This window comes from Eurypyga helias, unplaced genomic scaffold, assembly GCF_000690775.1.
Source record: "Eurypyga helias isolate BGI_N326 unplaced genomic scaffold, ASM69077v1 scaffold6868, whole genome shotgun sequence".
In the NCBI taxonomy this organism is placed as follows: Eukaryota; Metazoa; Chordata; class Aves; order Eurypygiformes; family Eurypygidae; genus Eurypyga; species Eurypyga helias.
Window position 1 is genome coordinate 106,999 of NW_010264904.1, and position 26,928 is coordinate 133,926.

At 38.1% G+C, this 26,928-nt stretch overlaps 1 protein-coding gene across 1 annotated transcript in view; it reads right to left on the bottom strand.

Annotated features, from left to right (window-relative positions):
• The window catches only part of DCLK2 (doublecortin-like kinase 2), a gene marked incomplete at its 5' end in the record, with an annotated part of 72,964 nt that overhangs the window by 30,733 nt on the left and 15,303 nt on the right, over positions 1-26,928 (bottom strand). The window contains 4 exons of the mRNA XM_010156527.1: positions 2,879-2,973; positions 6,572-6,622; positions 7,883-7,984; positions 10,120-10,222. Coding sequence (XP_010154829.1) covers positions 2,879-2,973; positions 6,572-6,622; positions 7,883-7,984; positions 10,120-10,222 — 351 coding nt within the window. The remainder of the gene's footprint in view (positions 1-2,878; positions 2,974-6,571; positions 6,623-7,882; positions 7,985-10,119; positions 10,223-26,928) is intronic.

Below are 26,928 nucleotides of genomic sequence, written 5' to 3' on the forward strand. Positions count from 1 at the left end.
TGAGCAAGACAGATGCTGAATTGTAAATTCAACAAATGCAGCAGTTAAAGAATTCCTCTAAGTACTGCTGTGGCACCTATGTCACTAGGTTGAATAATTGCATGTAAATATTCTTAAGGTGTATAAAAATGAAGAGATTAGAACCTTGATGAAGACAGGCACTAATCCTTCAAATCACTTAAGCACATGTTTAACTTTAAGTACATTAACATCCTCATTGAAGTAAACTGAACCACTCAGTAGCTTAAAGTTAAGCAAAGTACTTAAGTTATTTGTTGAATCAGGTTTGAATGCCCTTTCACTTTGGTCATTTGGTCAATCAATCAAAAAACTAACACTGAGACATATTCAAACACGATGCTACTAATTGAGATTCTAAGAAAGGTCTCCACTATAAAGCTTCTTCATTTGTACAATTCTATTTTCTTTTAAAAACTAAAAGACTGTACTTAATTTCAAAAGGGGACAGTAAAATATATCCAAGTAAGCATAAGGAAGCTACAACGCCATTTTCCCAAATCTCATATTTAATCTAGTCTCTGGATGATTTTTATGGCATGTAGTGTGTATAGTAACAGATGTACTGGAAGAGCCAAGAGTCAAACTACCCCTAACAGCACTGCGTATTCGGGTATGTGTAAATGCACACTTAGAACCACAGAAGAAGGTTAAACCTTTCAATTGTCACCAGCCTACAGAACAGCAGGCAGTTGTCCTGTGCTCCTAATGCACTATTACATTGATTTCTTAATCCATGCGCTGGCTAGTTTTAATCCCTACAGAAAAGTTATCAGAAAAATAAGATACTCAGCACAATTGCTCGAGAAGGTACAGAGTAGTCATTCACTTCATGCCTGTATTTGTTAACTTTTACATGTAATTCTGTATCTTGAAACAAAACCTCTGCAACAGACTAAAATTGGGACATTAAAACTAAGCAACTTCAGTAAGAATGCAGAGTAGCATGCAGTTGGGTGCATGGTGTCCCTGATTTGTCACTTACTGGAATAAAGGGGTTGTGGGAAACTTCTGGAGTGTTTACTATTCTTAAGTCATAACATAAATTCCTGATTTAAGTGTAATCTCAGATTCCAGTATAATTTTTTTAAACAATTCTGCAAGATTGGCAAGTTGGACAGCAAACTGGCTTACGAAGCCCTTGTCTTTAAAGATAAGCTGTGCATGAGGAGTGTTTTCTGCAAGGAGTTTTCTGTGCCTGAGCATTCCACTTCTCCTTATGAAGTGCTGTGAAGCAGAAGGAATCCTTGGGGATTGAAGAGACTTCACTTTAAAGAAAAAATAGCATTCAGAGAATACAATGCAACATGTAACACGTTACTTCAGTAACATGTCAGGCCTGAGATCATTAATTTGGTTTTGCTGTTTCTTTGGTCATATGGGAATGAATTATTTGACACAAAAACCCATTAGTATCCAGCATCAATTAAATTCCAAAATGAAAAAGTACAGCAGCCTACTTCAGTGAAATTGACAGTGAAGGGGAAAGAGGACATGTCCATTTTCGTGAAAATTGCTTGTTACTATTAGAATTATCTCTTATCTTAATGGAGCTTTAATCGGCTAAAAGCAGACAGGACAGCTTGGGAAAAAAACCCAACCACATTATATAGTTTCTAAACTTGTAATTTCATTAAAGAATGACAAAAGAGCATTTGTTAAATATAGTGCAGACCAGCTGTGAGCCTCAAGTCCAATGATTTTGGTGTCCTCTACAATAAGTTCTACAGCAGAGCTGTCCAGACTGATTTTAAGACACACAGTTCTAATTTTCAGCGTCAGAACTATTGCTGCTCATCAAAATGCTTTATAGGGGGGAAAATGGACAAAGAGAAGCTATGGGATGGTACAGCTCACAACATAAAGGCAGAGATCGACAATAAATTGCCTCAGTGAACCAAACAACTGAAAATATATGAGAATTAAACAAATAAATCAAAATCTTTTCTCAGAAGCCTGGCAGAAACCACTGCCATACTCCTTGCAAAACAGACAAAGACTTGGTAATAATTAGCATGTCAAAACCCAAATCTAAATACCATTCACATCACATCCCTTTTGCCAGTCTCTTAACTGAGAAAACATTTTCCACAGATTTATGCAGGCCCTTCACAACTGTGTTCACCAATGGGAGCTATTACTTGATCAGAACAATCAGTGCGAGTATTCCAGTGAGCTTGCAGAAAGGCTGCGACTGATGATTTCATAAGAAAATTCCCCTTGAAAGGACAGCTGCACAAATGCAGCAGTAAGATGCTCAGCTGCGCTCCAGACTGTTCCTTTCATTTTGCCTGAGCGAAAGGCACAGAGCAGCCTCTAAGAACTGTGAATGCTACCAATTTTCAAGTGGGAGAGGAAGAGAATTAGTGCTATACACAGAAAAATCTGCCAAACATCAGGCTGCTCCCAAGGGAACCCCTCACACGCTTTCAGGCAGGAGATTGCATTGAGGGGTGAAATTGTGTGCCGTGGATGAAAAAGGGTGCTTCAGATAAAATTTTGGGCAATGCTACAAGACTATAAGGTACCCAAAAGAGGATACTACATTTACATAGGCCGAGGCAATACAAATTACTTGGGGGGTTTCTGCAGTACACAAAACAATGTAAAGTTTGGGGGGCAAATTGGCATAATAAAACCACCATCACGCTCCACCTTTCCTATGCTGAGAGCTCCATCCTGCCAATCAAAGACAAAATGCAAAAATCTTTCTTCACGTCTCTTCTCCACTTTAACACAAAAATCATGTTGGCAAGGCTACCCTACAGACTTATAACCTTTTTTTTCTTCCTACGTATCACTGTAATACATCATTCAATTAATAATAGAATTTAGGGTTTTCGATGGTTCTTGCACTTACTTTGAGTCCACGAAAGCTTCCTGGGCTTGTTGGTGAAGAACTGGAGGACTTTGTAGATTTAGGGGTGGATAACTGACTGCTTGGGGTTCCATTAACTGGCCAAAGCAATAAGAGCAAACAAATGAAAGAAAAAAAAATAAAATAATAATAATTAATGAAATAATAATTGATAAAAAACTAACTTATGTTTAAACATAACATACCTCTCTCACAAGTTACCACCCAAGTCTGCATACAAAGACTAAAACAGACTCCTCAGCATTCAGGAATAAGTGATATGCTTGCATGCCACACAACTGCTCCCCAAACTCATGTGGCTGGATATGGGATCAAGAAGACACACAGATATTGCACTGTCATTAAAGAGATTCAAAAGGCCTATTCTGTCCTTTGCCAGTGCAAGAGCTTTGGGCCACAGCATTTTATTGTACGATATCACAGTAAATGATACAATTTTAAAAGAGGAAGAAAGAAAGTGTTCATAAAGACATTTGACCCTCCAGCTCTCTTTGGATCAACGCCTTACTTTCTAAGTAGAATGTTTCACAGAACACAAGTGGTTTTGTTTGATTGTTTTCCAAGAAAAACATCCAGACGTATGAGCTGTTTGGGTGATAGAGAACTTAACCAGTCGTACAGAAAAATATTGGTTTAGTGAAAAAAAGCCAACAAGTTAAAAGCTAGTAGGTTATTTCTGAACTTTCAGGAAGTTCAAGTTTCTGTGAAAACACAATATCCTCCCCATCTTGAGTTCAAGAGTGCATTCCTTTTAAGTCCAGTTTTCCAGAGAGGCCTGATACAACATCTTGTAACATCTCTGGTAACTTGAATATAACTTAGGTCAGTCCTATTTTTCTGAAAAAAATCAAGCTGGTGACTTTCACGATGCAGGCAGAATAGCACACTGCTCACCATTCACAAATATGATGATGCAACATTATATGATGCAACATTATTTCCTCTCTAGCTGATCCTCATTTTTCCTGGGAAAGGAAAATACTAGGCAGAAATTTAAGAGCTAAAAAGATTTCATAGCTGATTCATGGTGAAGAATTATTTTTTCAGTGAGAAAAAAGCAACTCTGGCAAAAAGAAACTTAGGTTCAAAGTAAGTAACAGTTATACCTGGACATATCCTTTACACTTTCAGAGGTCTCTCATGGGTTATGCATCACTTCTTAACCAGTGCTATTGGACTTATTTTACGTCTATCAACCTAGTACCCTAACGTTCTCCAAGTGCCGAAGATGCCTTCCAAGTGCTATTTGTACAACCTGAGCAGTCCATCTGCCAGCAGGCCACGCTAACTGCACTGCAACTTCCACAAATCCGTTTTTTATGAAAATAAAAAAACATCACACTCTGATGTGTGATGTTAAGATATTAGCATTTAGCTACAGAGTAAGTCTATCTTGAAGCCTGATAACTTGGATTTACATTCCCAGACCCGTTACAGAACTAAGAGCTTAGCCTTTTCTACTGAAAGTATTCAGTGTGCTTAGGATATTTTTGTATTGACTTTAACAAGTGTTGCCTGTAAGAACCATAGGTGAATTATTTAAGTGTTCTTTTAAGAAGCTAAAAGTATGCAGAAGCATATGTCCCTCCTGCAGAATTCCTTTCATCACTTCATCTTAGATAACCTTCTTGATATCTGTCATATCAACACATCCTTGTTTTATAAAGAATTTGCAAATATGACAATGAAAAGCACTAGTGAATGCTGTTCTCTGCTTCTCGCATACAGTTTTCTCTAGCCATTATCAAAAAACCCGAGCTGTAAAGTTCATGACCAAAAATTAGATACTTCAACGGTAGAATTTGCTTCCACATGATCAGCTATTACTACAGGAGGAAAAATTTTTGTTTATTCACAAATTCTTTTTCTACCATTTAGAAAGATCAATATTTCCTGAATATGACCTTTGAGGCCTACGCTGTCAGACATCCTTACCTGTCTCTAAGTTACTACCATCCTTTTAAGCATCAGCAGAACCACTAAACTGTACCTGCGAAATTGGCTGGTTAACATCATCTTTTTCCCTCTTATAACTGTCTAAGGAAGAACATCCCAGCCTACACTGACAGTAGTTTAGCTCTTTGCTAGTATCTTAGATATGCTTGGTGAACAAGGGTGGTGTTCTGAGCCAGGGCTGTGACTGGATGATGTCCAGAAGTCCCTTCCAACTTTTGTCCTTCTGGGATTGTATAACACATGGTACCTTCTGCTGAGGATCCTATTTGAAAGAGCTGTCTGTAGATAGAGCTTTGCCAATGTCTTCTAAGATCCAGTGCATGTGAGTTGGCACCCAACACCAACAACAGTAAAAGCTGGAATTGGCCCTTTATAGACAGAAAAATTGTGCACCTATACAGAGTCAGCCAACTGCTGTGCTGGTTTCAGCTGCAGTAGTGTTAAGTTTCTTCATAGTAGCTAGTATCGGGCTACGTATTGGATTTGTGCTGAAAGCAGTGTTGATAATATAGAGATGTTTTTATTATTGCTGAGCAGTGCTCACACAGAGTCAAGGTCTTTTCTGATCTTCACATAGCTCCACCATTTAGTAGGCTGGGGGTGCACAAGAAGCTGGGAGGGGACACAGCCAGGACAGCTGACCCCAACTGACCAAAGGGATATTCCATACTGTATGACGTCATGCTCAGCAATAACACTAGGGGGAAGGCTGGCGCAGGGGGCAACTGCTTGGTAACTGGCTGGGCATCGGTTGGTTGGTGGCAAGCAATTGTTTTCATTTGCATCACCCGTCTTTCTGGGATTTCTCTCTGTTATTTTTCTTTTCATTACAAATTTTATCGTTATTATTATTTTATTTCAATTATTACGCTGTTCTTATCTCAACGCACAAGTTTTCTCATCTTTCCAATTCTCCTTGCCCATCCTGCTGGGGGGCAGGGGGAAGTGAGCAAGCAGCTGTGTGGTCCTTAGTTGCCATCTGGGGTTAAACCACAAAGCTAAGTTCTTTTGAGGTTTCTTTTGACATGTATAGCAGCCTGAATATACAGAAAAAAAATTCTTCTCTGTTGTTCTTTAAGTAGTATATATTAGGCTACAATTTTTAGCCTATTGGAATGTTGAAAACTGAAAAACCTATGAATATCTTTTAAATTGTTAACTTCTAGTATAGTCCAAAGTCTCAACTTATTTGCCAATCAAAATGCATGTTACTTGTTTTAGAGATACTTTCACTTTGAACTGAAGGTTCAAAGAGGTTTCTCAGTCTTTTAGAACTTAGGCTGAAATAACAGAAGAAAACAAAGGAAGGTAAGAAACTGCAAATAAAATGAAAATCTATGACACGTTTTTGCATTGCTTTTTTCAGCAACTGCTAGCCCTGCCTTTTTGAGGTGTCTGAAATTTTCTATTATAATATGCTTTAGAATACACACACAAATGTATTGCTTCTTAGAATGCTCCTCTGCTTGTAGTCAAATTACACCTTTATGAATTTGACACCATTAGCACAAGTCCAACAACTATAAAGCATCATTTATATTACTTCAATCAAACAACCTACTTCAACAAAAAAACTACACCCATTATGTCTCTGGTTCACTGAATGCAAAACATGTGTTTCAAGCTTGAAAACATTCACAAATACAGCAAAAAGAACACAGGTAAATGGAGAGGGAGGAGACACACTAGTGATATACAGCCATAATAGTAATGGCTCACCTGGGGACTTTGCTGAAGAATAAGCACTGGAGTAGTGGCCACCCCTCTTTACTGTACTCATATATTTGACACAAAGGAAAAAGACATTAAGGAAAGAAGTTATTAAACAGCTCTGAACATGCATGGAAGGAAGAAGGGTAAATAAAGGTAAGTAAAGACTACATGAAGAAAAAATGGCAAGTAAATAGAAGGGTAAATACCAGACGCTTTGCATAAATTTTTCAAGTTAACTAACCAAAGTGATGTCTAGGTAGAAATGAGTAAGGAAATGACAACACTGATTTCTAAATATTTTTCTTTGTTGTTACTGCGATCCTTCTTAGAAACTTTTCAGTTAAATATTCAACCTTTATAAACAAATGATAAATAATTCCACTTTGAAAGAACCCCAAGATATAAAATTACTTTAACCAGCATCAATTAAGCAACACAAATACTGAGATGGAAATGAGAATTTGGAACATATTCCAGTTTTGAATACAGGCACTGGAGCTTACATATATAGTTCCATTCAAAACAGATCATCATATATTTACATATTCAATGGTTTGATTTTGAGGCCACTTTTCCAGGTCTGAGGGAAAAAATAATTAAGTTTTATTGTATTTAGAAATTAGAAATTGTATTTAGAAAGGAAAAGAAAGAAAGAAAAAAAAACCAAACACCCACCCCAAGTTTCTCCCTTCTACTGCTTTGCATAAAACACCCAATGGCTAGAACATATGATGTTCAGCCAAACTGCTGGCAAAACCACAGTGTGAACCTTTCTTTGAAATTACCAGGTACACAAGAAGAAGAAAAATATTTCTCTGTTAATGGGCAATAACACTCCAGAACTACTACTAAAATTACTTGAAACAGCAAACTTCTATGTTTTCAGCAATATTTGGATTATATAGCAGAAACCTTTCTAATTTAAACCACTTAAGGGTATACTCTAGTTCAATGAACATGAATTTAACCACATAACCATCCTGTAGTTAAGTCTTCAAGAAAATCAAGTGCCGTGCTGAAAACATATCCCAAGTGTACAACTAGCACAAATTATTCCAATGTTCATAAACTGAAAATTTTTATGCTGTTATTTAAAAAAAGAGAAACCACATTTCTTCTCACGATTCAAAAGTAAATGCAAATTTTATTATGAATCTGTATTAAATGGATGAGACAAACTGAAGAAACACTTTTTTCCCCCCAGGAAACAAAATGTGGCACTATTATTTTAGACAGAGCCAACATTTTTTTCATCCTATTAAACTAATTCTAACTTTTATGTATTTTACACATTCAGCTCTTTCCTATAAACAGTACCTGAGGCAGGTGATTTGCTTCGACGTGAAGGTCCTGGACTTTTGGACCCAGTATGCCTCATGCCAGACGATCGGGAATAAGAGGACTTCATAACACGACATTCTACAAAGCAAGAAGAAAGAGTTTTGACAACAGTTCAATGTACAGGCCTCCTCCAAACACTACTGTTACTGTTTAACTGAAATGGCAGCTTCAACACAGGGCAACTGCACAGCAAGCCCCACTTATCTTCTTTTGCACAAAACTGATGTTGTGACAAATTTTTAAAGAGGTGAAAAATGTCTACGGTTTCCAAAATGCTGAGACAATAGATTACTGCCATTTACCATCAGCTATATATACACCATTAAATAAAAGACAACCTAAGTGGGAAAGGAATCAATAGGCATACATGCATTGACATTTTGGAAACATTTTAATTCCTACAGTTAGCATCCACTACAAAACACTCCCAACGGAATCATATAAATTCCCCTCCTAATTTTGTCCCTGTTACTCACCACTAGGATGTCAATGCCATCATTATGATGCCACGACATAATCAAAAATAGTAAGGAGAGCTGCTAGCCCTGCCAGTCATGTTCCACTCTGTACCTAACCTGCTTTTCTCCATCAAGACCTACAGTTGTTAGAGGAAGCAGGGACTACCAACACTGAAGACGTAAAGGGAGAAAAAACCCTCCATCACTGGGTCCTTAGAAAGGAAATGAGTGCAATAAGTCTGTACATGGTGTAATGGGAAAAGCAAACTTACGGCCTTAAAATCTGCAAGGAAAATTATGATTTTTCCCAGACTAGGATTTGCAGTTGAGTTAATACAACCATGCTCTTCCATTCCTGCATAAGAATAAAATAATATCTTAGCTAGTCTAAAATTACATTAAATACTCTTCCTTTCACTTCCACGCTAGTTGAATCAACATAATCAGGCGGTTCTGGAAAAACAGTGTGCTGGTAATAACAACAGAATGAGAATCAGCTGAATCCTCCATCCATCCAAATGTATGGACCAGTGGTTAGATATATACCTAATATTTCTTGACATAACTGCAGATTTTGTAATTAAATTATGGCATCTGTAACAATTAGAAAAACATCAGGAGCTTTTGCTTTCAGTTATCTGAGAGCAAGGGAAAAAAATAAACCCTCTTCACAACCTGAAGGTCTCCTCAAATAATCTGATGATTCTTGACGGGCAAGTTTTCTTTAGCACAGATTATTTTTTTCTTAAAAGAAAATCAGGGTGATTCTACATCTGAACCAGTATGGACAGAAAAACAATGTCTAGTATGTCCTGTTGCAACAGGACAAGGGGTAATGGTTTAAAACTAAAAAAGGGTGGATTCAGACTACATGTAAGTAAGAAATTTATTATAAACGTGGTGAAACATTAGCAGAGGTTGCCCAGAGGGGTTTTAGATGCCCCATATCGTGGGTAACATTCCAGGTCAGGTTGGAAGGGGCTCTGAGCAACCTGATCTAGTTGAAGATGTCCCTGCTCATTGCAGGGGAGGAGTTGGACTACATGACCTTTCAAGGTCCCTTCCAACACAAACCATTCTATGATTCTATGAACATGGAGAAAAAAACCCAACATATATACCATTTGATATTCCAAACCAATTCTAAAACTCTGTCATGGTCAAGAGCTCTTTTCTTCAACTTATATTTAAAATTTTTCTTTACAGAAAACAACTTTCGTAAACAAGTTAAATTCATGATCTGGCAATGGTAGACAACATGGGCACAAAGTCCCAGTTTGTTTCATGTCCTTCCCCACTCAACACCCCCTATAACCTCACAATGTAAACAGGCTCAACACTTGGTCAACAGCAGCCAAGACTGGAACATGTGAATTGTCTAGCACTTCATGAGATTTTTCAAAAATCTCATGAAGGCAGCAATATGAAGATGATCTTATAGTCACAGGTGTCAAAAGTGAATGTTTTTATCAGATTTTAGATCCATTAGGTCTATGACCGAACCTTTTAAAATACAATGCTGTTTTCCAAGTAATTAGATCAGGTCTGTTAGTGCATTTTAACAGACTTACAAAATCCAGAAGATGGTTTGGAAAAACTTTTTAACCCATAGGAAAACATATTCCTATGTGTATTTTCCTGAATCACACAACTCTTGAAGATTGAAGAGGGGGATGGGGGAGATACAGAAGGGATCGGGGGAAGAGTTCTCAATGAAGTTGACTATTTCAGTGTGTTTAGCATGTGCAGTCTTACCGCTGTGATCCAACACGAAGTCATCCTGAGCATACCGGTATTTCTCAGGCCCACATGCAATGAAGACATCGTCATCTCCAAAGAAGTCCTGCAAGCATGTGACCTTGACAGCAAAATATACAACACAAAATAAACAAATGCAGTACTTCTAAATACTAAATCTTCAGTTAGTCAGCAACAATTAATAAGTTTCTGTTTTGCTTTTCACAGTGATACCATAATGCTCTTTTATAATGACAGAAACACTCCCATTCTCAAATATTTCAGCTCTCCCAGGAAACCTCAGGGTCAAGAATGTAAAATGACTGCCCCACACCTCCAAACCCACCTTTTCTTATGTTTTGCACCTATATTTTTGCCTATAACTACACAGGCATGCTGATAACAAAAATGCCACAGCAAGAAATCCCATTGAACTCACCAAGCCCCTTGTAAGAAAAAGTGTTTGCAGGTAGCAAGCTATTTTTTTATAGGTAAACACGTTAAAATTTTACTGTATAATTGTTTCCCTATTCTCTTTAACACTGCACACCCAAATGAGATCTGGGAATAAAAGCTATATAGAAGCTAAGAAAGATTCATTTGGTAAAACCACGTAATCAAAGAGGTAAAACAGAAAACTGCTTTTAGGGAAACTAGCTTTTTTCCTTCCAAGATACCTGTTAGCACCACTTGCATATTTTACCCACTGTGATAATAGAAAAAACATTGGCAGAACTACGGGAAGGGGTCTTTACTGCCTGCAGTATTCTGAGAAACACACGGAATATCAATGACCCTCAGCGCTCTGCAAGAACACCCACACAGGACATTCACCAGCAGCGCAGTTGTCATGGCAGCTAACCCAGGAATAACAGCCGGTGCCCTTACAGCTACTCACTAGAGTGCACATGCAGGATCCAGCATCTGTGTCACTGTTACGCAGCCAAAGGACTCCTGCCATCACCAAAATCCTTTTATTGTTATCTTACCATGGCAATGACAACCTGCTCTCGCTGACCAGAGACATTTTCAGCTGTATTTGAAACAGCTGCTTCTAGTTAACTGAAGAGGCAGTAATAACTGGATTCAAAAGGCCATACAAATGGAGAGAAATTCTGCTAACAAGGGATCTATTCCTTTCTACTTAATAACTCTCTCTACTAATAAGAGGACTCATCACTGCCACAGATTTCAGGAATACAGCAACCCAAATACCCTACTACAGGAAAAGCTTTGGGAAAGCTTTCAGAACACTCGCCCGGGTAGCACTGCTGGACATGGGCAGATACGTTGTGACACACAAGTTCACCCCCAAAGTCCCCCAAACCAGGTGCCATTTTCACAAGCTGTGTGTAGCCATCACTGATCTACTCACAGCCCCAGTGCCCTTGCCATGCTGTTTCAAGGAGGTTAGAGTTAAATGCTGTGGTTTAGCAGAGCCAAAAATTAATCTTCCTGTTCTGATTCAAAGCCTCCCCCTTAACCCATTCAGTCTAACATCTGAGCTGAGAGTAAGAGAGAGAATGACAGGTCTTATGTCAAGATTCTGGGAAATACACAGGGATATAACTGCTGGCAGCATCATCCTTTTGTCTGCAGAGCAATTCCCCAAAGGGCCAGATCTGTGCACAGATGATGACAGGAGTACCCTTACAAATACACCTTAAAATCTTTTGTAAATGGCTATTGGTGAGGGTAGTATAGAACTTTAAGAAAGGTATTAATTTCCATAGGTGCTTTCCCACATGTTCAGGTATATACAAGAACACACAGCAGTGATCACTAGTACCAGTGATCAGACAAAGTGTGGGAAGTGGAGCACACTCTGTCTCTCCAAGACACACCTCTGTCTTGGAGCTCGGGCTAATGCCAGCCTCTTGGTCTGCTTGCACACTGCGTACCTGACGCCTGTGACTTCCACCTGAGTGGACTGACCAAAATTTTGTTTATCAAACCAGCGTACGACAAATGCTGCTTCTCTTTCCACTAAGCATCTATACACTGCATTGTCTTACCCATTCTTTGTTTTGCTGTACTTAGTGCTAAAGGAACGGTTTAGTCATTCAAAATACTTCCTAATATGCCTTTCAAAGGAAGATGGTATTAGCAAAGCTGGATATAAGTGTACCATAGCAAAAACAGCCAAGTATGTGGTCATTCACTCAACTAACAACTGTTGTGCTGTACCTGATGTTGGGAGCTTCTATGCATGAAGTAAAACACATGAAAAGCTTTAGGCACCTCGAAGAGGTTAAGCACCAAAATGAGATCTGATTTTTAATAGTGCTGATAGTTTTTCTAAATTACAGTCATTAGGTCATTTTTGAGATTCCAATCCAGCCACTTCCTAGTTTACATCCACAAGAGCTGTATACTCCAAGTATACATCCAAGTACTTGGATACTTTCCATCGACTGCCTTGCAGTAAAGCCCTATCAGAACGTCTCTCTCCTTAATAGATTAATAAAAAATTAATAAAACCCAACATAACATATGACGTAACATAATATAAAATAGAATGTAATTCTCTTTTAAACAAACAAGATGAATGTGATTTGTTTGTCCACAGAAAAAAGAAAGTAATTCAACTTTAAATCTGAATTTTTTATGGGAGGCATATGCAGAGCTGCACCAGGAATTTTTTTACGGTTTATCATTAGAGCCAACACTATAAAGGCTTAGTCCAAAGGAGTTTCACACTTCCTTGAATTCTTTTTTCTTTTCTTCACATAGAATAGTGAAATGTATTTTGAAAACTCCTTTAAGAACACCTTAGAAAAATGTTATCTTGTTAACTCTCGATGCTCCAATTAACATGTTTAAAATGTGTAAAACCCTATTTATTTCTATATACATCACCCTTTCCTAGCCAAACTTTGCCTATGTTCTGTTAGTAACTCCGCTGCCTTCCCTTTATTTAGAACAGAAAGTGACTTTTTGTCACTCCTCTGACGACCCAGACTGCTATCAGGTGATGTTGTTGCACTGCTTTTGTTCAAAATATATCGCTACACACAGCAGAGTAGTGTATATTTGGATAGGACTGGATTGGGCTTGTACTCAGTCCTTTAGAAATACTTCTATAATAGCTTAGAATTACAAGCAGGAATACATGGGAATAGGGAAAACCAAAAATGTTGTGCGAGAAGTCTCAGAATAAATGTAACTGGAAGTCAACATTACATTTTGGCTTTTAGTAGGGTCACCCACAGCGCTATTGTGTGTCTGTTTCAATGGAATCCATTCACTTGCATTCTCACCATAGCTTTCTGAGATGACAGGCAAATGATTATGGGCAGCACTCCTACCTGATGGGCTCAAAAATGCTGTGCACACCTAAGGGTGAGAAGACGTAAAATTCACAAGGCATCACTAGGAAATGAAATTGTAATTGACTTCAATTGCAAGAAACTCAAGTATACAAGAGGATCAAAGATCCAGTGATTCAAAACTTGAGTTGCCCATTACAATGGAGAATTTCTTTTGAAAATCACAGACCTTTCTAAGAGGTATTTATTTCTAAGCATGTGTTATGTGACAAAGTGGCAGGACTATCAGTAGTTTGCAAGACCATTAATGGTAAAAACACTTCAAAAATCACACAGCTGAAAGCACAAAAATGTGGTTTACAAGCAGAAAAAAATGAAACACAAAGTCACAGGAATGGGCAAAAATGCAAGTCAGAATATGGAAAAAGGGGTGTTGAAAGGGAAGGGAGTGATAACATCTATTTGAAAAAACAACATCCTGATCCCCTGCTCTGGACTACTGCAGTGTTTTAATGTCAGTTACACCCATATTTACCTTCTAAAATAGGCTTGTATTTGTGACTAAAAATGTAGTTTAGAAATGTAATTTACACCAACCCCTACTCCTAACTCTGAATCTAACAAGCAGAAGATACATTCCCAACAGAAGAAACGTGAATAATAATCGGTCTTTTATAGACAGAATTCAACTGGTATTTAGTAACTGTCATTTATGGTGAAGTTACAATTAAAAAAACCTGATATAAACAAACCTTTATCCACAAAATATTTGCAGATAAATATTTTGTGGATATTCATCCACATCCTCCAGAGGGGAAAAATTACCAAAACCCAAACCTAAAAAACTTTAAGACACTGACACCATGGAGATTTTATAAACACCTGAAAAATTACTAAAGAATTAAATTCCTCCCAAATCTTTAGCACTAAAGAGAGTTCTGTAACCATGTATCAACACCCTCCAGCCAGGAACTCACTGGATAAATTGTATTTATTCCAGTCCTACAAATATGCTTCATTCTAAATGTAGAAGGAAGTGCTATAAAGACAAATAGTTTGGCTCAGTTTAGTAAGGCTGATTCCATTTAAAGTACGCAGCAACAGGACTGTACAGCTTAAGTCTGAAAAGCCACACCCTGTGTCTGGGCAAAGCTTCTCTGGATGACAAATTCTCTACATCAGCTGAAAATGGAACTAAAACATCAAAACTGAAAAAGATATGCAAGATCATTTGTATTTGTTTTAACAACGGAAGAAATATTTTTATCTACTGACTTCAAGAAAACAGGATACGGTGTAAATATTTTTAAAAGGAAGCACATAACATAAGAGACATGCAAACTGGCATGTACAGTAACAGCTGGATTTGTGTGTTTTCAGCCCAGCAGTAATGACAGGCATTTGGGGCTGACACTCTTAAAGAAACACATTGGGGCTTTTTTATATTAACTGCTGGGGGAAGAGAAAAAAAAAAGTAATTTGTTAAATGTCATCATGACAAATCTAGATACAACCTCCCTTTGCACACCTTCAGTGTGAGGGGTCCCCACATTGCTGCTGGGAAATGCTACTCCTCTTTGACCGGGACAAATTCCTGATGGTTTTGCCCTCTCTCCCCCTTGCATCAACCTTTATTTCTAAGTAAGCAAAAGTCAAATATTTGTCTATTTTGCCAGTCAAGTCATACTTGTAATCATCATTTTTGTTTCATCTTTTCAAATAAAGTTAACACTTCTTAACTGACGTACAAACAGTCTCATTAAAATTCTTGCAGCGTCCTTGAAGTTGCCGGGGTTACAGTTCAAGGATTTATGCACATCCTGAAGTACAAAATGCAAGGAAAGCACTCCTGCAGAAACTGGTCACTTGTCTGTTTTCTATTTCAGTTCCATCACCAACAGGAGCAGACTTAACTTTCAAAAGGATGACTTTCCTCTGGGCAGCCTCAAGAACTCAAAAAGGAAGGTGAAAAGGGCATTCCCACCCTTTCATACTGAGTCCTGTGATTTTAACACAGATTTTCTTACCTTGGAACTTCCCCTTGGCCTCTGCACTTTGACAGAAAAACTTGACCAAAGGAGTGGGAGTGTATGTGTTTAAGCAATATTCTTAACTACTTACTAAGCCATCAATATCCTTCATGACTGAAACCAAGACTGGCCCAAAAGAGGCTCAGCACTGGGCTAAAGACAGCAATTTGCCTGGTTATACTGAGTCACATTTCCTGACATGTCTTCAGAAAACAGCAAGAGAATAGCCAGATGGGTAGCTAGAATGTACCCAGGCAGTAGAAATACAGAGAAAAGTCAGACCCATGAGCCCCTGCCATGCCCTTTAAAAAAAGTAGTCTAATTGCCAGCATTCATTTTTCAATTAACAACCTATCTGTAGTGGTTAAGGTGCTGCTGGTAAGCACTTCACAGCCACTCACTCATTCATTCCTCTCCCTAGTGGGATAGGGAGAAGAAAATAAGGAAAGGCTCATTGAGACAAGGACAGGGAGAGATTATAGTCACAGGCAAAACTGATTCAACTTGGGGAAGAAAAAACAATTTAACCAGTTACCAATTAAATCAGAGTAGGATAATGAGAGATAAAGCCCCTTCCCCTCACCCCTCCCTTCTTCCCAGGCTTCAGCTTTGCTCCCCATTTCTCTACCTCCTTCTCCCCAGCAGCACAGGGGTAGAGGGGAATGTGGGTTGTGGGCAGGTCCATCATACATTGTCTCTGTCGCTCCTACCTCCTTGGAGGACTTCTCACACTCTGTCCCTGCTCCAGCACGAGGTCCCTCTCACAGGAGACAGTCCTCCATGAACTTCACCGATCTGAGTCCTTCCCATGAGCTGCAGTTTTCTAATTGCTCTGGTGTGGATCCCTTACACAGACATGGAGCCCTTCAGGAGTGGATGGCTCTGGTGTGGGCTACCCAGAGTCACGGACATTTTGGGTGCGGCCACCTGCTCTGGGTAGGGTCTTCCCCATGCTGCAGGTGGGTCTCCACTCCCCCCCATGACCTTCCCAGGGAACCTCTGCTCTGGGCACCTCCTCCTGCCTTTCTGGACTGACCTGGGTTTTCTGCCTTGTCGTCTTGCTCACACTCCATTCCTCTCTTCACTGCTGGTTCCTCAGCAGTTTCTTTTCCCCTCTTAAATTTATTATCCCAGAGGTGCTACCACCATCGCCGACTGGCTTGGCCATGACCAGAGGTGGGTCCATCTTGAAGCTGGGGAAGCTTCTAGCAGCTTCTCACAGGAGCCACCCCTATAGCCCCTCCCTCACTATCAAAACCCTGCCACACAAACTCAGCACACTATTCATTTGATAGAAATGACAAAGTGTTGAAGGAAACTGTGCTAAGTGATTTGGAAGCAGGCAGAAAACAAAGTGCTCAAGAGTCAGGCAAGTATAGAAGCCTACACTGTACACAAGAACAGCAACAAAAAACACTGCTATACGTAATAAACCTGGAAAATGAGGTCAAGTGCTAAGATTCCTACTGGTGTAGAGAAGAAGCACTTGACACTTGAAAAAACTCCTGTTCTTCATCAACATACGTTCTCTGTGAAAGCTCTACTACAGAACCTCTGGGAATTCCCAAATTAAACAAAATTACACAACACCAAAAGAAGGGTAAACAAGCTACTATCCTTTGATGCAATGCTTGAAAGAGCTCAAATGCTACTAAGCCTGTGCACATCTGCCCAAACCAGCTACGGAGTAGTCTGTGGAGTCCTAAAGCTTGAAGACATATAACCATGAGCTCAATAAGACTCTGGACACCTTTCCTACTGGCTGAAGCTACGAAGATTATGCAATGCACCATAGTAACTTCCCCAACTGCCAACTTCCGTAAGGTCATTAGCAGACCAGGAAAAAAAAAAAAAAATCTTCTTTGTTCTCTAAAAATAATTGGAATTAGGTCAAATACCTCTTAATTGCTGAGGCTCAAATGCACAATTATTATGTCTGCAACTAAATGTGAAATATGGCAACAGTGATCAGATCATGCAGAAAGAATGAGAAAAGTAATTTTGTTACAAAATCAATCATGACCTGATCTTCTGTTATATCACTGTGCATCCTGACCAGCAAATTTACTTCAGATTTTAAAGACTCTGATTTTCCCTTATTTTAAATGCCCACATTTCTCAAGAAAATAAAGAAACTCTTTTAAAGGGAGTGGAGAGGTTTGTTTGTTTGTTTGCAATTTACTCAGAAGATCTAAGACCTTTCTAACAGTCTCAGTTAATCTGTTTGTGAAAACATGCTGATGGTCCTTTTTCTCCTATAGCTAATTCAAGTAGTTCACATGGTTTTTGGTCTCACTCTACAAAGTCCCTTTTTAACCCATAAAGTTGGTTGGATCTAGGCTTAAGAGCAGTTAATGGTATTATTCACATTCATGAAGCTATGCACAACCACAGCTTATGAAAGGTCTGAGGGCCTCTCCAGCTCTGCTGGACACTGCAATACAACTATCCAATACATCCGATTTCTAGGTCAGAACTTCCAGGAGACATTGTCTGATTTACCATTTGAGGTTTGGCATCTGGCACCTCCTGTCTTTCCCTTCAAGATTATTAAATTCAGTAAACAGTGAGAGAAAAACTAAGTTTTCTGGTTTTAAAAACTTGTAAATGTTGGATTTGCTTGCACTGGATAAAGGCAGCTTGTTAACCTATTTAGGGGAAGGGAAAAAAAAAATTGAAACAAAGACCATAATGAGAATACTTCTTCTAGGCCAGCTTTCTAAATGACTATTTAATCAATGGCTGTGTCACATTATTACAAGTCATCATTAGAAAATGAACCTCCTTTCACTGATACTGCGTGATGAGGAACAGCAGTGAAAAAGGAGGAGACAAACCCTTCTGTCCCACAGGGAATCTAAAGGGTAAGAAAGAAAACAGAAATATTAAATCTTTGCTTGCTGCCTTGTAAACAGAAGCAGTTTGGCAGTAAGCCCAGGAAACGCCTAATACAGTATGACAATGTAGAAAGCCTGCATAAACAGACTGCTTAGGTCACAACTCATACAGCCATACAGCTATTGGTAACAGATAGCAGAATAGAGCACGTATCCCATTTAAGTTTGGTTTCAATTTTAAACAGATTTTTGCATGTATTTTTTAACATCTCAAAGTTGAATTCAGAAAATACACACATGGAAATGGAAGATTGTGCATCTGGGTGTGATTCAAATAGATCATCCTCAACGCAATGGAAATAACAGTAAGAAACATAAGCTGTAGAAATATGCACAAGTTAAAGTGAGTTCCTGCATGTATCTATTTCTTAAAGCCTTCCAGAACTGCAGGACTTTCTGGCAAGGTCCATTCACCATTTTTTCCAAAGGCCAAACTGATCTCTTTGTGCAAAATCGTATTTCAAGTATTGCACTGATTATGTGCAACTACTTTGATATTCGATAATAACAGTTGAAAAGGACTAAAATTCTGGAAATTTTGAATCATTTTGAAGCACACTGTACAACTCACCTATCTCTGTAACACAAAATACCCCAGAACAACCCTTCCCGCAATATTATCCACTAATTCAACAAATCAATAATTTCAGTGTATTAAACAGAGTAGTTTAACATCATGCTTCTCAGTTTCAAGAGTTATGCAAAGAAACAACAGCCTTACTAAACATGGAATAAGTGGAAATTGGAAACATAATAAATGCAGCTCATGATATGACCATAATCCAGTTTGTCTGAAGAGAAAAAAAACCAACAGTATTTTCAGTCACAAAACAAGGATTATGTCTTTGCCCATAGGTGCATTAATCACAGTAGCTGAAAAATCAGAGTAACAGATTCCTTCCTTAAGTGGCGAAACTGGGAAGCCTCATAGAGAACCAAAAATAGCACCTGACTTCACACAGTTAACCTTCCATCTCACCACTGAGTAGCTAGTCTAAAAATAGAAGCTACTGGTATTATGAAAGAACATTAAAAGAAGAAGTGTACATACAAGGACAGACAGCTAGCTCATCCAACTCAGTAAAACCTTATGGATTTAATCACACCCTGTTCCACAACACAAGTGCAGTAAAATATACCATATTTTTCCATAAAATCACACATTTGCCCCTATTATAGAAATCAGTGTCCTTAGCTCATCACCATACTTGAAAAACATGGCATTCACATACTATGAAGAGGTTAAGAAAATTAAATCATACGGCCAAATATTGAATGTACTTTCATTTCTGTGATACTTTAAATCAGAAGAGTTGCTGTGGCTCAGAACAATAACCTACTGCAATCCAAGTTTTCCACTGTTCATGGGCAGATGCTATTTCCTGGAGAAGTTACAGAAGCAGCAGTTTTTCAAATGAGAACTGTTTTTCCATATTCAAACTCAGTGTTTGTGGCCAGTACAGAAAGAATAAAAGAAAAGGTAGAAAACGGGAAAGGTCCTTTGATGAAGGGCACAGATAGATTTTCATGCATATTTAAGCTTTAAGTGCAAGTTTTAGTTTTACACTGGCACAGGTTGTCCAGAGAGGTTATAAATGCCCCATCCCTGGAAACAATTCAAGGTCAGGTTGGACAGGACTCTGAGCAACCTGATCTAGTTGAAGATGTCCCTGCTCATTGCAGGGGGGTTGGACTAGATGATCTTTCAAGGTCCTTCCAACCCAAACTGTTCTATGATTCTATGGTTATCCTATTGTTTGAATTGTTCATGTAATAGCTGCTAAAGTCAGGTTTCTGTACATATTCTATTAAAAAATCAAATTAAGCAACTCTAAGATGAAAATACTAGTTGAAATGCATGACTCACTGCAATTTAATGTTGTTATATAGAGATACAACAATCTATTGTTTTCCGAGTTCCTGTGTCAGGGTTTTAACCTTGTACTCATTCAAAGCTGTTTGTCACAGCACTGCAGTGGGAGGGGAAAAAGTTTAGATACCCTATAAATTCAGGTCTCTCAGTTCTGTCCCCTTCATATATACCATTTCATGGTACAAGAAGTCTTGCTAAAATCCACTGAGCTCCTTACAGGCCGGAAGGATGCTTTTCACACGTATATTAAGTTCTGGTGATTCAACATTTTTAACCCTTAAGTTACTTCATTTAATCAGCATTCTATCTGTTCCACTACAACAACCGCAAAAGTTCTATTTTTACAATACTAGCTTATAGGTTTTGCAATGCTAATTGCTTGCCATACATTCAAACAGCACGCAGATGTTTCAAAGAAATTTGATTCTTGAAGAATCCTTCTCACTTAATTGCAAACTGGAAATGCAGAAACAGAATTAAGCTTACAGATGTTCTCTATTCACCTTTTCAAACAATGACATTTCACAGATGAAATAACAGAAATACAGTGTAAAAAAAAAACTACCATACAATACTGTGAAGGTATTTGGGGCTCAACAAATCAGCTTTCATGCTTACTCTGTTTGCCTGTCGTGATCTATTCAAGTCTGTTGAACTTGTACGCAACATCTGGAACAGTTATGCTGCGCTAGGGGCATCAAGTAAAAACAATGAATATATAACCAATTAATTGAAAGAGTTCATGCAAGAAATGCAAGAAAAATTACTGTAATACAGGAAACAGAAACTGTACTTTGTAACTGGCTTTCAGAGATCCAGTTAAATTCCATTAGCTCCAAACTGACCAAAATGACTTCTAAGCCTGTTGCTGTGAATTGCTTCACTAAGCAGATAAACAGATGTAAAACACATTTGAAGACGTAGAAACATCTTTCATTTCATGTTCAGACAACAAATGGTTTTCAGACAGTGGAAAAGTACCATTTTTAGTCACTGACAAGAGAACAGATGTATCAATACTGTTATACCAGAAAAAAGGTGTCCTACCAGAAAAAAGGGGCCCCCACCAGTTTCTCCTTAAAAAGAAAACCCAACAAAATCTCACACATGCTTTTAATTCATTTCTTCATGCCTGAAAATGTCAGTTCTTCCTTAGAACAAACATCCACAAGTTTCAGGGGAAAAAAAAACCAAAACCCAAACAAAAACAAACACCCACAACCAAACCCACCTCCAGAAGCACAGAATAAAAACAACCCTGCCCTTCCAAACTCTCCGGACCATGTAACATGACAATACAGAAAAGAAATGCTAGACCCCATTTTTCTCAGTCACTTGGCTTTTGTGGCATCTGCTGGAAGGTTTAGGTGAAGTGGTCTAGATATTCTCTTTTAAAATCACACTGTATTACACTTTTGTTGCTATACTTTTACTGGCAGCTTGGAACTGGACTTTGGTGAGTTAGGCAGAGGATTTAGGTTACTCTGAACTTTTTTTAATTAAAGGCTGACTCAGTCTGGGTTTTTTGTTAGTTAAAAGTGTGAGTAAAATATACAGTGAAAGAGACGCATAGAGGGTCATAATTCAGCAATAAACAACTAAATACTTAAAAACCCAAAAGCGGTCTGGATGACTGTTTCTTGAGCCAGAACATCAGAGACACTGCTGAACATCGGAGGCATCTGGGAACATTATCTTTTTTTGTGGACCTCTCTATCAATTATATGATAGGTGCTTTTGAGATACATGAGAAATTCAAAACAGGATGCTCCTAATTAGCTGACAATTCACTACTGGCACCTGGAAATAAATTTTCAGAGAGCAGGAACAATACATCATAGATTGTTACTGAAGATCCATTTCCAAACCACTGAATTTTTTTTTTTTTTTTAAGAAACTTTAAAAATACATTCCATGCCTCCTTCTATTATACTGAGCCATGAAGTGTAAAATGGAGCAAACAATCTTCAAATTATGTGAAACGCAACACTGAAGGCTGGTCACCAAAGGCTCTGCTACCCTCAAAAACAATGCTGGCACTTTAAAAGAATTTTTCACTTTCTTCCACTTACATCTGGCAATACTTGAATCAGTACTTTCTTCCAAATTCCTACCACACATTCAAGAGCAAATAAAAACCGTATTTATTCCCGTAATACAAACCTCTTCTTTAGAATTACATTAACGTGACTTTCAAATTACATTAATCTAATTTACATAATGGAAGCCCTATTGCAAAACTTAGATTTGTATAATCTTGAGATTTTGGTTGACCAAATCTTTTCAGTGGTTTGGCTTAGTCTATTTTTCCAAAATTTTACTCGAGATAACTGCAGCTAAACTCCCAAGTCTCCAAACTTTGTGTTTTTCCCACAATAAAGTCAGAGTTCTCCAAATACATTACTTTAGCTGAGGGCTGTTTTTTCAAATAACCCTTTTTCCTCTACATAAAAACTACTTAGAAGCATTAATACATTAATGTAAGCCATTTAAATACAATGAGAAGAGTGAATTGGCATACATCTGTTAATTTCAAGTTGTCAGTGTTTCGGGGTTTTTTTAATTCACCACTTCATCAAGCATTTCATTGTACTTTGTCTTCACGATGCTTAAGACCACACTATTTTCTCTGCATAGAGCACATTTTTTTCACATAGAGAAAACTAGTAAACGCAGCAGTAGAATCCTTTTACATTCCTAGTCACATTGTGTAGAAAGCTTGCCAGTCTGAACATCACTGATCACGTATTTCTGGTTAAATAAACACACAAACAACAAGAAAAACCCAGTCTGCTTTAAGCTAAAACTACGACCAGGCTATAGAACTAGAAGCAAGAGTTATGTATGGAGATATCACCATTTTTTTCCCATTGATCACATATCAGTAAGAGCAGTTATAAGACAGTTTTGTGCTTGCTAATGTCACTGTGTAATATAAATAATACTGCTTCGCCCTTTTGTGTTTTTTTCTATTTAATTAGTTTTCCTTAGCAGTTGTATATATCTATCATACTTGTTTTCAACTTCAATGAAAGAGGATTTTTATAAAACATTACTCAAACTACAAATACAGATAAATTTGTAAACTATGTTACAGTTTACAACAAAACTGGGAACAGATGAAGGTTCCCAGCTGTAATACCTATTAGAGCTAGTGACATGGAGATCACCTCCAACAATACAAAGGATGTTCTCCATGCTCCTGATCCTAAGCTAGTCTGGGGCAGCTAAGAATAGCCAATGCAGCCCCAATAGGTGAATTGCCACATTATTCTGTACAGATCTGGAAGCTACTCTACCTGCAACACCTCTGGCATCTCATGATGTTCCCACTGCAGCTCCCAACAAGTGGAATTCATCAAGGTCTAGCTCAGTCTAGCTGAACCTTAGCTACAGCACTGATGCCTTAGCTCTATGCTCCATATTCCAGTTTACGAAGAATGGTATCAAGATGTTCAATCTGGTTCAAAATGCACCTATTGTTGCAGCTGATGGAAATACATATGCAAATAATTTGTGAACCCTTGGATTACAGGGTTTTTTCATCACCACTATCAGAATTACTTTGCAAAACAAAAAACTTCCAAATTCCCTCCCTGTCCTTTTCCTAAAAAACAAAGCAATGTCCTCAGCAAGACTAAGCAGACATAAGATCATGGCATAAGGAGCTGGAAAGTGTATTTAAAAGAGGTTTTTAATTTATTCTGTATTGAGATAATGTTGAGGTTGGAGATTATAATATCAGCATACAAGTTGTAAACTTGACTCAACAACTCCATTTCGTGCAGAAAAATCCAGGGTAGCTTTAATCTAGCCATATTCAATACTAACAGTAACAATGCTCCAGCATAAAAATTTGCAAAAGGCAGTCTGGCATCGTGGTTACCAATACCAGAAGCTGAGGTCTGGGCTGCTGCCAGTTCCCTGCTGTTGTATTAGAGCCGACTAAAGCCACACTGCAATTGCACCTATTCACTGTCAAGCGGTCCTTCTGGAACTGGAATGCATTATAAACTCACCCCTGCTCCTGCAGAAGGGCAGTTTGTAGTACAGACAGCTCCACACCCTGCATCTGGGTACACAACTGCACAGAAATGCACACTGTACACTAGAGTCTGTTTGCAATACAACAGAATAAAAGGAATATAAGCAGTCTCTTAATAGCACAAACATACCTTGCAACTAGCAGCAGCACCAGGGAGTGTTTATTAAGTAGAACATCAGGGCAGATACTAGATCTGCTCAAATTACCTATGCTTTGAAGCAAACAACTGCAGCAGGTTGTCACTGTCACAAGCTTTTGATTACACATGCAACAATGGGGCACTAAGCCCATTCCTCCAATTTTCTACAGTCAAGTCAAGATTTTATTTGTTCCGTCTCCATAAAGTATACAATGTCTGGAGAAGCATCCTAATTTAAGCAGCACATAGTGTGATTCATCTTTTTTCTTCCTGCTAACTTCCATTACATAATAGACAGTTAGTTGTCTGATCCTGACTGAGAAGATTTAAAAATATATATATATACACACACATATTTCTCATTTGACTAATATTTTGTAGGTACCTTGTGTCAGGAACAGAAACACCTGAATTTTTGTCATTCTCTTCATCCTTAGACCATAAGAATCTTATACTCTCCAAGAGCAGAAAATGCTTCCTCAGGCATGATTTCTGACATTCTCTTCAAATGCTGAAATATCACCACAGTCTTGAGATAATAACACCCATAAAAGGGTAAAGCAGGCATTTAAACAAAAATATGTGAGATTCAGTAATGATATCCCGACACATCTGTTACACTAACATATTCACTTTACACCTCCTGCCCTTGCAATTCCTCTCCTTGAATGAATTTCTGTCCATACTGGAGCCCTGGTTACAATTTCAACTACTCCTATGCTTGTTTACAGCAATATTAGCCTTAATCCATTTAGTCACTATTGCTAAAGATGGAGTATAGTTCTGGCGACTACTCCTTCATTATGAGGTTATTGGTGTCCTTATTTCTACCCTCAAGGTCTAAGGCTTTTGCAGATGTTCTCCAGTGCTTAAAGATCTTCCTAAGCAGCTTCTGGGAACATATGTTGTTTTTACTAGCTCTGGTTAGAGTTTCACTGTGTGTGCCAAGCAGACGTCCATGGGGCCCTGTCAGTGATCAACTGATTTAGTGTTCAAAATTAGAACCCAAGCCCAGCTACTTTTAGCAGATTCACTGCAAGAGTCTTAATCCTTATCTGCATTCAGCATATCCAATCATAGTTACTTGATTTTACTCATTCTGACATTTTCTCTACTGGTACGTTAAAAATGGACTGGCAATGAAGTGCACTCTGCACAATACTAAAATGGGCTGACTCGCAAAGCCTTGCCCAAACAAGAAGCCCTCTTAGAAGCTGCCTTAAAGAAAATGCCTAGAGATATGATTTGTATTGATACAAACCATCTATTCGACATTAACAATAGTCTTTCTTAATTCAGTTGCAAGTGGAAAGTCTGAGGAATAATAGGCATTGTGGCTCATTCATTCCCAAAATAAGGCCATGATGCTAAAAGGGTTTCTAGAAAGCACATACTATATCAGTGGAATTTTTTTTTTTTTAAATTTTCTTTTTTCTTTTTTCTGAGCCTCCCCAGGAATATTTCTAGCAGAGATACAGATCCCTGAGAAGGAAATTTAAAGTTATCAGGTATTACTTTACAATTCCTAATTAGCTCTTAGAAACCATCTGTTTTCTATGAATACCATGTTGAAACTGCTGCTTAGAATACCATACAGAAAAGTTAACTGCAACTCCAGCAATCACACTGCATCTGCTAAGTATTCCATAGATGTTTCCCTGACAGGCTTTTCTTTTGTGGAATGGGGACAGTAACAATATTTTTTTCTTGTAAAACTCCGTTTACTAGTCTAAAAACAGTCCTTTGAAATTGTTTTACAAATATTTACATTCGATACAAAGCAGTTACATAATGGTATCTTTAAAGGTATGAGAACTATTAATAAACGTGGAGGAACTCAGTCATCCTGAAATCAGGTTACATGCAAGGATTGAACAAAGCTTTCTGGAGAGCTGTATTAAGGTCTAAACCTGATTTTTATGATTCATTTATTGTGCTTAAGACCCAGATCAAACAAAACACAACAGCTCAGAGCCTGCAAGTGAGCAATGGTCAGATTCTCTGGACTTGTGCTGATTTTTCTCAACTCTGTATCTATCAGTTCAGATAACCCTGAAAGTCTAACTGGATAATACTCTAAAAGACACAGTATGAAGTGCCTGCAGTACAAAAACCAAGCTCAGTGAAAGTTCTTAGTCCTCCTGGGAGGATTCTTTCCACTGATTTGCTTGACTTATTTGTAATACTCAGGATAACACTAAAAACAGTGGGCTAAAAAAAAGAAAACCAACCAACCAAAACCCAACCAACCAAACATCCACAAAAACACCCACCACCACTTAAAAAATTCACAGAAGTTCAACCTCTCTACATGTACAGTTTCTCTTAATATGCTTCACATTTAACTAAGTACTGTCAAAGAAAATTTAAGTTTACACACAGACTCCAGACATGTTCAAGTATGGCTCTGTGCATCAGCAAGTTACCTCCATGAGAAGTATATGCAGGGAAGTAAAAAGCAGTGATACTCAGCCAGAACAGAAAAGCAAAGTTTACAAATATAACAGTTATGAAAACAACACTATTTAAAATGAATGCATGTTTCATCTCCCTCCAAGCTTTTATTAGAGATCG